At 37.9% G+C, this 18167-nt stretch overlaps 1 protein-coding gene and 1 long non-coding RNA gene across 2 annotated transcripts in view; one reads left to right on the top strand and one right to left on the bottom strand.

The window, feature by feature from the left end:
* Positions 1 to 1445: 1445 nt before the first annotated feature.
* On the top strand, positions 1446 to 14838 carry LOC133246058 (uncharacterized). Its single transcript, XR_009735886.1, has 2 exons — positions 1446 to 1949; positions 14735 to 14838. It is a non-coding gene; the product is annotated as an uncharacterized LOC133246058 (long non-coding RNA).
* The window catches only part of SLC26A4 (solute carrier family 26 member 4), a 60097-nt gene continuing 45198 nt past the window's right edge, over positions 3269 to 18167 (bottom strand). The window contains exons 14-20 of the mRNA XM_061413992.1: positions 16614 to 16706; positions 15196 to 15291; positions 14332 to 14562; positions 12567 to 12621; positions 9096 to 9244; positions 6893 to 6976; positions 3269 to 5082 (exon numbers count right to left, since the gene is read on the bottom strand). Of these exons, the coding sequence (XP_061269976.1) occupies positions 5059 to 5082; positions 6893 to 6976; positions 9096 to 9244; positions 12567 to 12621; positions 14332 to 14562; positions 15196 to 15291; positions 16614 to 16706 (732 nt within the window). The 3' untranslated portion in view covers positions 3269 to 5058. The remainder of the gene's footprint in view (positions 5083 to 6892; positions 6977 to 9095; positions 9245 to 12566; positions 12622 to 14331; positions 14563 to 15195; positions 15292 to 16613; positions 16707 to 18167) is intronic.

Genomic DNA, 18167 nt, shown 5'->3' with positions numbered 1-18167 from the left:
CTCCCTCGAGTATTAAATGATAATAAACATCTGAGGTGCTCAATTTCTTTAGTCATCAGACAAATGCAAATTAAAAACACAGTGTGATCCTAATACACAACCACAAGAATAGCTCAGATGAAAAAGACACACAAACCAAGTGTAGACAAAATCATGTAGCAACTGAAACTCTCATATATGATGAAAGTGTGAGTCGATGCAATCACTTTGGAAAATAGTCTGCCGTAGATACCTATTGCAGTGTCTACTGAAGTAGAACAGATGTATTGTGGTTGTGGTTTAGTCACTGAGTCGTGTCCAACTCTTTTGCAACCCCATGGACTGCAGCCCTTCTGGCTCCTCTGTCCCTGGGATTTCCCGGGCAAGAACATTGGAGTGGGTTGCCCTTTCTTTCTCTAGGAGATCTTCCCAACCCAGGGATCGAACCCACATCTCCTGCACTGGCAGGCAGGTTCTTTATCACTGAGCCACCAGAGAAGCCCTGAACATAACTATATGACACAGCAACTCTGCTCCTAGGTGAATACTTCATAGAATAGTCTGCATGTTTACCAAAAAAATTTAACAATGTTCTCAGCAGCACTATTCATGAAAGCTGAAAACTGGAAACAACCCAACTATTCATAAACAGTAGAATAGATAAATAAGTGGTGGTAAATTTATACAGTGGAATGTGCTGTACTGTGCTTAATCTCTCAGTCATGCCCAACTCTTTGCGACCCCATGGACTGTAGCCCACCAGGCTCCTCTGTCCACGGGGATTCTCCAGGCAAGAATACTGGAGAGGGTTGCCATGCCCTCCTCCAGGGGATCTTCCCAACTCAGGGATGGAACCCAGGTCCCTTGCATTGCTGGCAGATTCTTTACCATCTGAGCCATCAGGGAATCCCAGACGAATACCATTTAACAATGAGAATTAATGAAGATTGTTATCTACAATAACATGGATGAATCTTATATTTGTAATATTGAGTGCAAGAAGACAGACACAAAAGAGAAAGGGAAACAATCTTATGATTTTGATAGAAATCTTTCCATTTTGATTCCATTTATATTAAATTCAAAGAGCAAGTGTTAGAAGTCAGGACAGTAATTATCTATTGAGGCAATTACTGGGAGAGAGCATGAGAGGGCATCTGGGGAGCTGGCTATTTCCTGCTCCTTGATCTGGGTGCTGGCTGCACTGGTGTGCTTATTTTGTGAAAATTCATGCAGTACACTAGGCTTTGCATCATTTTGATGTGTATTCGTACCAGAAAGAAAAGTTTGCTTAAAATAATGAAAATCATTGCACAGAACAAGCTGGAAATATTTGGGTAAGAATTATAAGATTGAACTGAGATATTTATGTGACATTGTTTATTGCATCAATAAGTCTTTTACAAAAATAAATTACACCCAAAACAAACGGAAGTAGAGCTATGAAGAATACATCAAAATGATGACTGATAAGAATACTGAACCACTGCACAGCACAAGAAACCAGTGACAAAATATACTTGCAAATTATATGATCCACTGGATTATTATTAAAAATACATAAACAGGTCATACAACTCAATATCAAAAAAACAAACAACCTAATAAAAAAAAATGGGCAGAAGTGCTTCTCTGATGGTCCAGAGGTTATGAATCTGTCTGCAGTTACAGGGCAAATAGGTTTGATCCCTGGTCCAGGAAGATCCCACATGCCATAGGGCAACTAAGCCCGTGGGCCACAGCTACTGAGCCCACGCATCACAATGACTGAAGCCTACATGCCTTAGAGCCTGTGCTCTGCAACAAGAGAAGTCACCACAGTGAGAAGTCTGCATCACAGCTGAAGAGTAGCCCCACTCGCCGCAACTAGAGAAAGCCCCTGTACAGCAATAAAGACCCATTGCAGCCAGAAATAAAGGAGGAAAGGAAGGAAGAAAGAGAGTGAAAGGAAAGAAACTGGGGCCTAAAAGGTAAAATTTTTTTTTAATGTGTAGAAGACCCAAATAGACATTTTGTCTAATGAAAACATACAGATGATCAATAGACACATGGAAAGATGCTCAGCATCGTTAATATCATCAGAGAAACGCAAATCAAAACTACAGTGAGATATCACCTCATACTTGTCAGAATGACTATCATGAAAAAGACCACAAATAACAAATGTTGGTGAGGATGTGGGAAAAAGAGAACATTTTTACACTGCTGGTTGGAATGTAGATAAGTGCAGCCACTGTAGAAAGCATTATGGAGACTCCTCCAAAAATTAAAATTAGAACTACTATATGACCCAGAAATTCCACTGCTGGGTATTTATCTGAAGAAAATGAAAATACTAATTCGAAAAGAACGTGCACCTCAATGTTCACAGGAGCATTATCTGTAATAACCAATATGTAGAAGCAACCTAAGTGTCCAAGAATAGATAAAGAAGACATGATATATATATATAATGGAATATTAAAAAATAATGAAAAAATGCCACTGGAGCAACATGGATAGACCTGTTAGGTATTGTGCTTAGTGAAATAAAGTCAAAGACAAAAACTGCATGTTATCACTTATATGTGGAATCTAAAAAATAAAGCAAACAAATGAATATAATGAAATAGAAGCAGACTCACAGATAAAGACAAAAAATTAGGGGTTACCAGTGGGGAGAGTAGCAAGGTAGGCAAGATAGAAGTGGGGACTTCTGAGGTAAAAACTACTGTGTATAAAATATATAAGCTTCAAAGGTATATTGCACAGCACAGGAAATATAGCCAATATTTTATAATTTTAAATGGAGTATATTCTATAAAAATTTTGAACCAGTTTATGATATACCCGAAACTAATATAATATTGTAAGTCAACTATATCACAATTAAAAAAAAAAGTACTGGCACACTTAAAATTTAGCGTTTTTTATTATATTTAATAGTTTAGTTCAGAAGGGACACATCAGAGTAGTTTAAAAGGTAACATTATTTTTAATAAAAAAATATGTGCAAATATTTCCATATGTACATGATTTGACTTTTTCACTTGTTGTTGAAATTCATATACAATAGTAGAATCTTATCCTATAGGTTAAAAACATAACAAAAGCTTTCAAGTAAAATTTCTACTGAAAATATAGAATTAAAATTATGTTTACTATTCACAAGATGCATAAAGAGACAAAATTACTAGAGTGTGCTTGGGAAACAAGTCAAATAGACTGTGGTCTTATATAGCCACAAATGGACCCAAGATCTTAAAAAACTCTAGCCTTTAAAATATAACTTTGGTATTTCCTTTGACTTAAAAAAAAAAAGAAAAAACAGAGAGCAGTGCATATTTCCTCTATTGAACAGAGGTATTCATCCATTTTCTGCAAGACTATTACATTCAGTCTTTAGAGCTATGACTTGTTGCCATTATAGAAAAGTATTACTGTAAAAATGAGATAACATTACAATCCTGGTTATGTTTCTCACCTCAACTAGGTGAGAAATCTGTTCCCTATCAATTAAAGACAGTATAACTCATGAGCATCAAAGACTATTGTAACATCACAGGCCACTATAATTCACTGAAATTCTAACAGGTAGTGGGGGTAGAAGGAAGAGAAGGATGCTTTTTAGTTAGCCAATTTGATCTGATCACTAATGACATTTCTTCAGAAGTAGATACAGACCTTATTTCTGATTATATTTAAGAAGAAAACCAGAGATAAGATACGCTGCCTTTGGATAGCCAAACGCCTTTAGGAACTCCACACATCTGTGCCAGAGATACAATACCATTCTCAGTCAAGTTAAGACATTATCTCAATTGAAAACCTGAGTATTTTTCTCTAGAAATGAAGTACAACTTCATTCAGTCCAGTGTAAAATTCATGCAACCAGTCCACAGGACCAAAGCCGATATATTATACACAATGCCTAGAAATATTTGGCCCTCAGAAAAGGTTAAGTAAAAATTTTTTGGCTTAACATATGGATTTTTAAAAACATATATTTTGAATTTATATATTCCAAACCAACTTTTTTCCTTTGATACTGAGCTCATTTAGAATGCTTTATCTTCATAAATATACACATAAGCAGTTCACTTTTTAGATTTTTTGAAAGGTGTTTAGAATTTAGTTAAAGATCACTTCACATACTTGCTAACATTTTAACAAAAAATATAAACTTGTTTTAGTCACCATGGTCTTATGAACATATTAAACTTGATTTTTGTTCAAAATAACACAATTTTCCTGTTAGATTTTAAATAGACCATACTTAAATATACTGTACACAATGCTCATTTCTATAAACTAGGGTAAATTAAAACTGCATTTTTCAACTAAAGATAGTGTATCATATATTTTTACTGGATCTTATTTGTGAGCTTTGCTTTTTATATCAAAAAATGATATCAATAAACCACAATAATCTTATCATGTCACTTCTCTGAGTCAATTCTATAGCTTTTAAATGAACATTTCCTTTATTCTAGTTACATATCTGGTCACATATAGTAATACCTCATTAACCAAATTTGTATTTTTAAAACTTTTTGGATGCATTTACCAAAAGGGATTTCTAAAGACCTTTACTGATAAGTACACTAATAATTCTATTTCGGCCTTTACTCACTGTGACATTACACTGTGATCAGAGCAGCTCATAGGTGTCAAGGTCAATCAGAAATAGATTTACAGGATAATCGTTCCTGACTCACCTGCCCACAGAGACTGTTGGGTGATCCTTACCCCAGCTGCACAGAAGTACACATGTACCCACATGCACACTCCTAGCAAATCTGTTGTAGGAGTAGCAGCATGGTCCCTCAGATCCTGCAAACTGCTAAACCCTCTTTGACCATGTTGCACATTTTAGAAGTAAAATACTCATTTTATAAATAAAGCCTAGAAACAATCTTTGTGCTTCTCTTTCAGTGGTTAAGAGGTTAAAAAAAGAATTTTTTTTTAAGTCTACTGGAAAAAGAATGAGTGTTTCAAGTTCAAAGAAAATAGTCAATGCAGAAAATATTTGCATAGAATTACATGGTGGGGAAATTCTGCCACGCAGTCTTTGCTTAGAGTGACCTCCTGAGCTCAATTTCAGGAAGCAAGTCTTCGAATAGCCTGTGGAAGCAAGGGGGAAACAGTGTTGATGCAACAGAATTCTCCTTAAGTCTACCTAATCTTTTTTGCAAATATGTCTTCGTAGCGTTGGTTGCTTCCATTTACTCAGGTGTATAGCACCACAATGAAAGTAGGGTAAAAACTTAATTTTGTACCTCATCATATGCTAATTGGATGTGGTTTAAAAGCAATCATTATATTTCTTGAGCACTTACTATGTACAAGACTGTTTTATTCCTTTACATGTATCCATTAACAGTCAAAACTCTGTAACGTTATTATTTCTATCTTACATGAAGAAACTAAAATGAGGTCAGGATAAGTAAATTGTCGCAGGCTACTCAGATGGTTAGTTGCAGAATCAGGGCCAGCACTCAAGTCTGTTGGTCTAAAGTTCAGCCCCTTAAAACCACTCTGCTTTACAGTTTCCTTATCTACAGGAGCCCTACCTGAATGATGCTTTTATGTGGCATCAAAAATACTTCTATAGTGTGGCAACTTCTTAAGTTCCAATTGTGATATATGAGTTTTCATTCAACTAACTTGTCCTTATAGCCTTAATCATAAACAGTAAGCTGGAAGGACTTCACAGCTTCATAATAACATTCCTGGGCTCATTAAGCTGATGGGCTAAAATGCAGAACCCCTGATTTTCACTCTACTTGGTGATTTCTTCCCTAAAAATCTTCTCTGCCTGTAATCTAGCAGAAAATACATAGTTCTGCATTAAGGTCAAAACCAATTCTATAACTGTAAATGAGGCGCCCACCTAGACCATGGTTCATGTGAAAATGCTCAAGTCTTTAGTGGACCCCTGCTCAACAGGACAAAAAATCTGATGTAGCTGTTATGAAAATAAACCCATTCTTAAGTCACAGTAATGTAAATATCTTGATGAGACCAAGGGACATCATAGTTGACCCTGTCTGGGATTTTGTATCCCCTTCTTGTTCAGGGAAGAACTAACAAATTTCTTAGCCGCGAGGAACAGTAAAGAAAACAGGAGTCTCATCCAGGGTAGAGTCTGTTATAAACATGAAAGCTACTCTCAAATATTTAAGGACTGTTCAGAGAAGGCAACCAGAATGATCTCAGTCCACTGGATGATTCTTAGAGAAAGGGTGAATCTGGTTTGTAAGCACAGCTGACACCTGGAGACTTCCAGCTGTGTAGCAAACCCCCTTGAAAAGCTACTAGTTGCCAAAGTCTAGAAACATTCACACAAAAGCTGAGACAACATCCTTAAAGATGGGGTAGGAAGGATCTCTGCAGAGCTGAGGATGTGGGGCTACTTGATTTTGAAACATCTTTCAACTGGAATCTGTCTCTTTCTAAAGCCATCATCAGTCAGAGGAAGAGGTTCCTACTCTTCACATACAATTAAGTTGGCCAAAAAGTTTTTGGTTTTGTCCCTAAGAGCTGGCAAACTCGAACGAACTTTTTGGCCAACTCATTATTTCTGAGGCTTATGAAACTCCTGGCTTAAAAATTCCCTCCATTCACCTTTCTCCTATCCCACTGGCCTTAGGTCTCTGAAAGAGAAAGTGTGCATAAGTTTAGGTATAAAATCAAGACAAATGTGTTGGCTGCTTCCAGTTGCTGATCACATCTGTAGGCTTGGAGCAAAAGGCACCTCCCCATCCCCTGGTACTTAATGTCTTCAATAGAGAATCCTTGTTTTCCATTTTACCCTCTTGGTATTTTCTTAAAATTATTTTCCCTGGATAGTTTTTATCAAATATTTTTAATACTACAAGTATTATTCTGTTTAATTCAAATTCTTTTCTTTGAACAAAAATACTGATCATACCTCATCTTGGACATCAAGTTGTTCTTCGATCATTTCTGCTTCCATTAATTCAAGAGGATCTTTACAGTCTTGGATGAGGGTGATCTTGACAAAAGAGAACACAGAGACTATTTATTAGAAGCCTAATAGCATCAACCTACCTGGTTCTTCACTGAAAATGATTTGTAGCTTGGCTGGTGCCTCTCATCTAAAATCTACATACTTCAAAATCCTTTTCAGCTTTCTTGATCTTTCATATTTCCCACTTAGAATTCTCCCTCCACCATTTTTTTCACATTCAAGTGTGAACTGGTATAGTTCACTGTCTAACCTCCTTTGCAACTCTCTTCCCCAACCTCTGAAGTGTACACTTAGCAAGTCATCAGGTCGGCCTAAATGATTCTGCAGTCAATGGTCATTTTCTTTCAATAACCAAGCTAAGAGCACTTAGTAAAGCATTGAGCATCCAGGGAACTCGAAGTGAAGGGCTCCTGACTGACAACAATAAACAATCTCAAGTTGAATTGAATGGGAATTAATTTTATTGGAGATAGAAACCAGTATCTATGGACCAAGTAGGTTATTCAGGAAAATTCTGCTTTTTAGCCATAATGTGTAATTTAATCTACACACAAAGGAAACCAGTAACAATCTGGACTTTGTCTTACCCATAAAGCATATACCCAAAGCAACTCTAAATGTACATTAAGATAAGAGTAACATTTCATTTTAGCTACTATTAACCTCACAAATAAAAAACTCAATTCTCTTTACACTATCCTGCTTTGTTGTTGTTACCTACGGGGAAAACAATAAGTCAATTTTCAGTTATATTAAAATTTTTTTTCATTTATTTATTTGGGTACTGCTGCTGCTGCTGCTAAGTCGCTTCAGTCATGTCTGACTCTGTGCGACCCCATAGACAGCAGCCTATCAGGCTCCACCATCCCTGGGATTACATTGGGTCTTAATTGTGGCTCCCCAGCTTCTCTCTAGTTGCGGCACAAGGGCTCAGATGCCTCGTGGCATGCAGGAGCTTAGTTCCTACACCAGGGATCAAACCCATATCCCCTGCATTAGAAGGTGGATTCCCAACCTCTAGACACCTGGGAAGTCCTTAGACATATTAAAAAATGTTTGCAGGTTTTCAAAGCTGAGCATCTTGAGTGTAGCACCTTTTTTTTAAATTTATTTGAGATCCACATCTTGGTATTTAGAAGTAGTATTTTCTCCAACACCATTAAGTAGAACAATCTTTCTACTAACAATAGGTGAATTGAATAATGTACTATTGTTTTCTAAATTAGTTTCACTTCAAACAGTAACTTTCAATCTACACTAAGAATCTACTTATCCTACTTTTAGAAAAAAAGGAAGCAATTTAAAATATAGTGGACTGTGTTATCAGAATGATTATTATTATTGTCATTTTTATAGACATTTTAGTTTCCCAAATTCATTGTGAGACAGTCCATGAGAGATGACATTCTTGTATTAAGCAGTAGGCCCAGCCCAATGACACACATCAGAATCCTCAACTCTCCTGGGTATTTTACAGGAAAAATGATAAAATAAGGAGGCCAGTGGGAAATCAGGGTCTATCCTGTTTTTCGGAGAATAAACTCTAGGATGATTTGTTTTTTTTTCTTCAATTTTTTTTTCTTCAAAGATCACTTATGACCTAATGAATCCTATTTAAAAACATTGATAGGAAATTTCCTGGCAGTCCAGTAGTTAGGACTCCACACTTCCAATGCAGGGGGCACAGGTTCAATCCCTGGTCAGGGAACTAAGATCTCACAGTCACACGGTGCGGCCAAAGGGAAAAAAAAAACTGATAAGAGTTTACAGACTGCTGAGAATTTAAATTGCATTTACATACAAATCATAGAAGATCCAAGATTTGGTGCCTTTTTTCTTAAAAGTCAGTACAGCTACTGCCTACTTATATTAGTAAACCCCCATATTGTGGAACTAATAATGTACTGGTTTCTACCGGGTGCTTTCCTATAAACTGTCCCATTGAATCTTCATATGTACCCAGCAAGGGGAATGTTTTACTCCCATTTTACTGATGAGAAAACTGAGGCTCTGAAAAGTTAAGCAGGTGGCTTAAAAACTTCACTGGGCTGGGATTCAAATTTAGGTTTGTGGAATTTTCTGCCATTTACAGAAACCATGGTAGTTTAGGAAAGCTACGTATGTAGAAAGTTTCAATGTTTACCGTTTCTAAAATGGAATCTTGAACCTCTTGAGATTTCACCTGGTTCTGGAGATGGAGGACAGCATCATGAACAGTCATAAAAAATATGTCCTTCCTGATGTTATTATCATTAAAGAAACCACATTTCTCCAGCTTTTCTATCACATGATCTTCAAAAGAAAAAGATAATGTTTAGTTAGTCTCTAGGAAAAGATATTCTTACAACATCAACCAATGCTAAGTTTTGGAACCTCCTCCTTTTGAATCTTTTTTTTTTTTCTCATTTCCAGAATGTGATCCTGCTCTGTCAGTTTCTTTTCCAGTAGCACACGGAATGGTGACACCATAACTGGTTGTGGTATTAATAGATGGTCTTGTTTCCCAGCCATCTCTCTTTTTCCAGGGAACCCATTCTCCTGCTGCTGTGAGTCTGGCTGCTAACAGTTCACAGCTGTACCCTTCAATGGAGAACATGCTTTGGCCAATGGGAACTGCTCACCTGAAGAAGGCCTAGGAGGTTTCACCCCCTCCCTTGGGTGGCCCGCAGCCACAGCTGGACTGATCTGGAGGTAAAAGGGCCAGCCCCCCACTGCTCTTGCCTCAAGAAAACCGTCTGGTGCTCTTCTTGAGGTATTCCCCTGTGAAACCAAGCTAAGTAGATTCTGAAGCCATCCCTTTGTCTTCTCCTCCTGCCCTATCCTGCTCCCCTCAGTCCTTGATGAATTTTCCAGTGTACTGCCTTAATAAGTCACTTGCGCTAGAATCCTTATCTCAGGCTCTGCTCCTAGAGAACTCAGTCTAACCACTACTATTCCTATACACCACTTGTACATCGACAGACACAGATTCATGCCCTGCAAGTTCCTCTAGTTCTCAGGGATATGAGTCATTTTCCAGCTCTGCTCTCCCGAGGACAGTTTTTTCCCCATTGATCCTCCACTGCTAAGAGGACATAAGTTTCCAGGTGTTACCAGCTCTATGACACAAGTTGGAAGTAATCCTTCTGGATTCAAAAAGACCTTCAGAGTAATTGTTTAATGGGTAGAGTTTCTGTTTGTGGCAATGGTAATTTTGAAAATAGATAGTTGTGGTGATCTTTGGGACACACAGATCTTTTTAAATTAGTGTTTTTGTTTTTTTCCAGATATATACTGAGGAGTGTAATTGTTGGATCCAGTGGTACTTCTATTTTCAGTTTTTTGAGAAACCTCCAAATTGTTTTCCACAGTGGTGGTACCAATTTACATTCCCACCAACAATGTACCAGGTGCCCTTTTTCTCTACATCCATACCAACATTTTTAACTGTAGACTTTATAATGATAGAAATTCTGACAGGTATAAAATGATATCTGATTGTTGTTTTGATGTGCATCTCTCTAACAATTAGCATTGTTGAGCATCTTTTCATGTGCCTGTTAGCCATCTATATGTTTTCTTTAGAAAAATGCCTGTTCAGGTCTTCTGCTCATTTTTTTTGATTGGGTTGTTTGGTTTTTTGATATTGAGTTGTATGAGCTATCTGTATTTGTTCCAAATATTTTTAATTGAAGTATAGTTGATTTACGATGTTGTGTTAATTTCTGCTGTACAACAAAGTGATTCAGTTTATATGTATATATATATAACAGAATATCGAATATAGTTCCCTGTGCTATACAGTAAGCCCTTATTGTTTATCCATTCTATACATACTAGTTTGCATATGCTAACCCCAACTCCAAACCCATTTCTTCCCCACCCCTCATTCCCTTGGCAACCACAAGTCTGTTCTCTATGTCTATAAATCCGTTCTGTTTTGTAGATAGTTTCATTTGTGTCATATTTTAGATTCTGCACAAGTGATATCATATAGTACTTCTCTTTCTAGGACTTACTTCAATTAGTAGGATAATCTCTAAGTCCATCTATGTTGCTGCAAACAGCATTATCTCATTCTTTTTATGGCTGCATAGTATTCCATTGTATATATGTATTAATACCACATCTTCTTTAGCCATTCATCTGTTGATGCACATTTAGGTTGCTTCCACGTCTTAGCTATTGTGAACAGTGCTGCACACAGAGCCGCACGTATGTTTTGAATTATAGTTTTGCCCAAGAGTGGGATTGCTGAATCATATGGCAACTCTGTTTTTCGTTTCTTGAGGAACCTCCATTCTGTTTTCCATAGCGGTTGTACCAACTTACATTCCCACCAACAGTCTAGGAGCATTCCCTTTTCTCCACAGCCTTTCCAGCATTTGTTCTTTGTGGCTGTCTATATGTTTTGGATATTAACTCCTTATCAATCACATAATTTGCAAGTATTTTTTCCCACTCAGAAAGTTGTCTTTTCGTTTTGTTGATGGTTTCCTTTGCTAAGCAAAAACTTTTAGGTTTAATTAGGTCTTGTTTTATTCACAATAGCATGGAAACAATCTAAGTGCCCGTCAACGGATGATTAGATTAAAAGATGTGGCATAAATGAAATGGAATATTATTGAGCTATAAAAAGAATGAAATTCTGCCACTTGCAGTAATGTGGATGGACCTAAGGAATATTATGTTTAGTGAAGTAAGTCAGAGAATGACAAATGCTTTATGATATCACTTATATGTGGAATCTTAAAAAGATACAAATGAATGTGTATGCAAAACAGAAACAGATCCACAGATGTAGAAAACAAACTTATGGGACTTCCCTGGTAGTCCAGTGGTTAGGACTTCACCTTCCAATGCAGGGGGTTTGGGTTCAATTCCTGGTCAGGGAGCTAAGATCCCAAATGCTTCATGGCCAAAAAACCAGAACATAAAACAACCGAAGCAATATTGTAACAAATTAATGAAGACTTTTAAAAATGGTCCGCATCAAAAAAAAAAAAAAAATGCTTAAAAAGCAAGAAAACAAACTCCTGGTCACCAAAAGGGAGGTACAAGGACAAATTAGGTGTATGAGACTAATTGATACAAACTACTAAGTATAAAATGGATAATCAACAAGGAAATCCTGTATAGCACAGGGGATTATAGCTATTATCTTGTAATAACCTATAATGAATTATAGTCTGAAAAAATACTAAATCACTATGCTACATACCTGGAACTAATATAATATTATAAACCAACTAAAACTTCAATAAAAAAAAACAAACAGAAAATAACAACAGCAACAACAAAAAATGTGCAGTAAATGTAAAATACACACTGGATCTCAAAGATGTAAACAGAAGCAAATGGTGCAAAATATCTCAGTAATAAATGTTATACTGACCAAAAGAAAAAAAAGGAAAGAAAGCAAGAAAGGATAGTTGTGATTAATTGCACAACATGGTGAATGTACTTAATGCCACTGAATTAGTTGGATTCTTGACTAAAAGTCTTATATCTCTTTTACCACAATAAAAATAGTTTTTGGAAAAAAAGCCCTTTGGACATTATGTACTCACATTCCAAGGTAGGAGAAAAGGCTTAAAGAAAAGTCTTATAGATAGATACATATATATGCATTTACCTTGAAGGGATGCAAAGTACACATTTACATCAATTCTTTGGAATTCTTTGACAATCTAAAAATTTAAAAAGGAGAATTTGTAACAATGAGTAACTTTACCTGCCTATAACTCAGTAGCATTTAACTACTTGCTCAGGAGAAACTTTGAACACTTTCATGGTGAATCAGGAGTCTGAAGAAAGTTCATTATTGGAAATTGGAAAACCACCGAAGTTTCAACATACAGTGATGATGCTTAGGATGAAAAGATCATGTCTCAAGAGGTGGCAACATCCAGTGCTCAATAGCCCAGCACTGGATAGCACACAAGAGCTTCATAAATACTTGTGGAAGGAAGGAAAGAAGGGATAATGCAACCTCTGCTGGTTGGAGAGAAGAGTATGAGTTTATGTCTCTGAGTGGAAGAGATATGGCTGTGGATATGCAGCCACCAGACACCAAGTGTAAACACTGGCCTAGAAACCAGGGTCTCTGTATTTGACTGTAGCAGTGTCAGTATAGTGATTGTGCTCTTACACTATAGTTTTGCAAGATGTTACCACTGAAAGAAACTGGGTAAGTGGTACTGAGGATCTCTCTGTATTATTTCTTATAGTTTTATGGGGGTCTACAGTTATCTCAAAATAAAAAGTTGAATTAAAAGAATTAAGACAGAAGACCTATGGACAAAACAAAAGACCCATGGACAATAATCATACAGAGCTTAAATTTTCTGGGGAAAAAAGATCAAGACCTCTATGCAAGTATAAAGTTTGGAGCTTTCAAAATTGTCACTTTAGCATTTGAAAGCAACAAGAAGCCCCAGCTAAGTTAAACCTCAGTTGAGAGTAGTTTGATATTATTACATAAACCTGATTGTCGGTGCCTTGACCCTGCCTGCTTTTCTGCCCAATCCTCTTGATACCTACATGAGGCTTCACTTAAACTTGACACTCCTGGTCAAGTTGACCTCGTTAGTCTGTTTTGAGCACTTAATACAATTGTTATTTAAAAGATTATTTAACATTTTCCTTGCCCCCTAGATTGCTTAGTCCCAGGAGGGTAGGAACTATGGCTACTTCATAATTATTAATAGTTTCTGGTCCCCAGCCAAGGGCTTGGCACATCTGAGGCATTGCACATCTATTTGTTAAAGGAATCACTGAACTTGAGCTTGCATACCTGCTTTCTGATAAGAATGTTTCTGTCCCGCATGTTCTTCATTCAGCTCTTTGACTGCCTAGATGTCTGGCCTACTTCCTGCAGATCTAACCCTGATAATGCCTGGCTTTTCCAGCCCTACCGTGTTTCTCATTCTGCTGCTGTTCACATAACAGATAAAAACATAATATTAAATTTTGCCCATTTTTCTTTTCATATTCCATGTCATATATATTCTCAGGAAAAGAAAACATAACAAACAGTAATACTTGCTGACAGGTGACCATGTGCCAGACACTCTTCATTCTTCTCATTTAATCCTCATAACAAGCCTATGAAGGAGGTACCATCACTATCCCCACATTCAGATGGAGAAACTGAGGTACAGACGGATTAAGCGATTTGCCCACAGTCACACCACTAATAAGTTGAAGAGCCACGATTCAAGCCCAGGGAGTCCAGCTCTACAACCCATGCTTTAATAATACATTCCATTGCAAAAGCATCCCCCTAGAAAAATTACAGAACCTGTGCAATCAGTTACCCTTCTGTAAGACCAGGAAACCCACATCGTTTTACTATTACCAAAGGTCCAAATCTGTCATTTGAAACATCAGAACCTTACCACACGCAATGATCTCACTCCAACAACATCCAAGAAAGAGACGGCTCCACAGTCAAGTACGAGGCTATGGATTGGCACTTTGGGAACATTCACTTTGACTGGAAGCTCAGAGTTCCAATCCACTTGGATCTCTATTTCCTTGGTTGGGATATCAGGTTCTTCTGGATTCTCAATGTCTTCATCAGGCTCAAAAGCATTATTTGATGAACCAGCACCACTTATAATGCCATTCTAAACAAAGAAAGCATTGCCAACTTAATTACCAGTTAGCTGGGATGTCTTTCAACAATTAATCTAAAATGACTTCATAGTCCTATAGACTGTTCCTTGGTAAGCAAAACATCAAGAGGATGAACTCTTAGGGAATAAGGTTTACCTCAGCCCAAATTTTGATGTTTTCTAGGAAGAAAAATGGAAGAGCAGTGGAGCCAGGAAATGCTTGATTTCTGGAATATGGTGGAACTTAGGCAAGAGATATATTGGCAGGAATGTTTGAAAAAAAGGTAATACCGTAGCTCTAAAAGTCTATGAACCTATAACTGTCTTCTATTGTGAATAATTTTCTGGTATTGAATTAGCACTTGTTTTGTTCCTTTCAGTAAAAATAAGGTTTATTTCATGAAAGAGGAAGATAAATCACACCCTGTGTTTCCAAGGAGCTCTGTTGATGTCATTTTATTCTTTCCCATTCTCTCTTGCCTAAAAGAACAACTCAGCTGTTCTCTGACATACATGTGTCATCTGCCTGTTCACCTCTGGGTACCAAAGAGGGTACATTTAGTTTTAGACAATCTAACTGCTTTAATGTCATCTGAGAAATGAGAGAATTTCAGAGTGGGAGCGGAAAGGATGACGTTGCCTTACCTTTGTTGCTCTTAACTGCCCTTTCTTGATGAGCTTTTGTATTTTTCTCAGTGCTTTCAGCCTCTTATTATATACTCTAATGGCATCAAATCCAACCTTTGGAAATAAATGTTAAGTTAGTTAGAACATTTGGTTTCTAATGCTCATTAATGACTGTTTTTACCTGGAAAGGCTATTTCTCAATCGATATTACTCCCTTTTGTTGCTGCTGCTGCTGCTAAGTCGCATCAGTCGTGTCCAACTCTGTGTGACCCCATAGACAGCAGCCCACCAGGCTTCCCCGTCCCTAGGATTCTCCAGGCAAGAACACTGGAGTAGGTTGCCATTTCCTTCTCCAATGCAGGAAAGTGAAAAATGAAAGTGAAGTCGCTCAGTTGTGTCCGACTCTTTGTGCCCCATGGACTGTAGCCCACCAGGCCCCTCCGTCCATGGGATTTTCCAGGCAAGAGTACTGGAATGGGTTACCATTGCCTTCTCCATACTCCCTTCTATATCCTGCCAAAAAAGAAATTCTGAGGTCTGATGGAGGTCTCCACTACCAGGCCACCCTAACCTACCCACCCAGAGACTCAGGGAAAGTGAAAGTGAAAGTGAAGTCACTCAGTCATGTCCGACTCTTTGGGACCCCATGGACTGTAGCCTACCAGGCTCCTCCGTCCATGGGATTTTCCAGGCAAGAGTACTGGAGTGGGTTGCCATTTCCTTCTCCAGAGACTCAGGAAAGTTGGTAGTATATTGAAGACTCTAAGACTGTAAAAAAAAAAAAAAAAACCACACAGCAAAAAATAACCTTTTTAGCTTTAAGTCTTAACAAATTTCCTTAACATAACAAAGCCCTCTTGTTGCAAAATTTAGGAACATTCCTTTGAACCTTAGGAAAACACTGATCTAAAGGCAAATTCCACCTTCAAAGCATAGCATAGAATTCAAGACCAGAATTCCCTGCTTATATAACCCACTTATACTTTTTACCCTTTATTCCAACTGCCCCTCACCCCTTACCCAATATACATTCCCATATTTTCCTCTCAGCTCACACAGTTCCCAAACCCCTGCATTAATCTCCTTCCTTCTGCCCAACTGCCATGCAAAGCCTGACATGGATCGCTCCCTTCCATGAAATCTTAACACTTACTGTCTACACTTCCTCTTTGAAACTTACTCAGATTCTGCCTGGAGACATCTCTTGTGGTTTTGTCCAGCACAATTATTGCTACCTGAATTTTAACATATGTGTTATTATTGGTTTTTTCCTGTCCCCAAATATTAATAGATTAGAAGTTATTTGAGGGCAAGGGTGTTATAGTTATTAATGCCCTGTACAAAGGGAACAGGGCATAGGGTCAAATAAATACCTGTAAAATGAATGAAGTCTCAAAGGTGGTTAGAAACCAAATTTCTAGGGATAAAATACTTACTGTGGACTTGATACATTTTTTCAAACCATCAACGTTGCCATAAAAAATAGGACTAGAAAATCTCAGAATCTTCACACCTTCAAGTTCTTCAATCTAGCATTTAAAAAAAAAAATTGAGTTTAAATCATTTAAATATTCAATTAAGCTTTTAGCTATTCAGCTAGGAGCGGAGTTAGAATTGCTCCAAGGAGCTAGGCAGTGGCAGTCAACTTTCCTTGAATAGGGCCTAGATTGCAGTTGGGAGACAGAGTTACACAAATTCCTGAACTTCCACAGTCACAGAGAAGGTCAGAATAGAAACAGTCTTAGAAAGCAATTATCCAGCCCTCTAATTTCCAGATGACAAAACTGAGACTCCAAAACACAGATACTGTATATCCCTGTAATCCCACTCCTGGGGCACGGATCCAGAGAAAAACATGATCCAAAAAGAGATATGCACCCCAATATTCACTGCAGCACTGTTTACAACAGTCAAGACATGGAAGCAACCTAAATGTCCATCGACAGAGAACGTCCATCGACAAAGAAGATGTAGCACATATATACAATGAAATATCACTCAGGCATAGAAAGATTGAGATAATGCCATTTGTAGCAACATGGATGGACTTAGAGAGTGTTATACTGAGTGAAGTCAGTCAGTCAGAGAAGGAGAAATATCCTATGACATCTGTTATATGTGGAATCTAAAAAGAAATGATACAAATGAACTTACAAAACAGAAACAGACTCACAGACTTGGAGAACGAGCTTATGGTTGTTGGTATGGGGGAAGAATGGAGGGGGCAGGGATAGTTTGGGAGTTTGGGATGGGCATGTACACACTGCTATATTTTAAATGGATAACCAGAATTCCATAGCACAGGGAACTCGGCTCAATGTTACATGGCAGCCTGGATAGGAGAGGTGTTTGGGGGAGAATATATACACATATATGTATAGCTGTGTCTCTTTGTTGTTCACCTGAAACTATCACAACCTTGTCAATTGGCTATATCCCAATACAAAATAAAAAGTTAAAAAAAAAATGAAACTGAGGCTCCAAATCGTCATATGAATTGCCTCAAGTTCATATGACTGGCCTTCTCCCCATCTCCCTCAACTATTTTAAAATAGGGAGGGGGAAAAAAGGAGCAAAATCTAAGGGACTTGCAGGAACTGAAGCCTATTATGTTATTTGCTTGTTCTGGAAAAGGAAATGGCAACTCCAGTACTCTTGCCTGGAAAAATCCCATGGATGGAGGGGCCTGGTAGGCTGCAGTCCATGGCGTCGCTAAGAGTCGGACACGACTGAGCGACTTCGCTTTCACTTTTCACTTTCCTGCATTGGAGAAGGAAATGACAACCCACTCCAGTGTTCTTGCCTGGAGAATCCCAGGGACAGGGGAGCCTGGTGGGCTGCCGTCTATGGGGTCGCACAGAGTCGGACACGACTGAAGCGACTTAGCAGCAGCAGCACCCTGACACACAATGGCCAGACAAAAAGTGAACCTAACAGAATCATCGACTTTTCTACCCTTTAGGGATCATAGCAGTTTTCATCCAGCCCCT

This window comes from Bos javanicus, chromosome 4 (assembly GCF_032452875.1).
Source record: "Bos javanicus breed banteng chromosome 4, ARS-OSU_banteng_1.0, whole genome shotgun sequence".
Classification (NCBI taxonomy): domain Eukaryota; kingdom Metazoa; phylum Chordata; class Mammalia; order Artiodactyla; family Bovidae; genus Bos; species Bos javanicus.
Note: the sequence above shows the minus strand (reverse complement) of the source record. Positions and strands in the feature narration are given on the sequence as shown.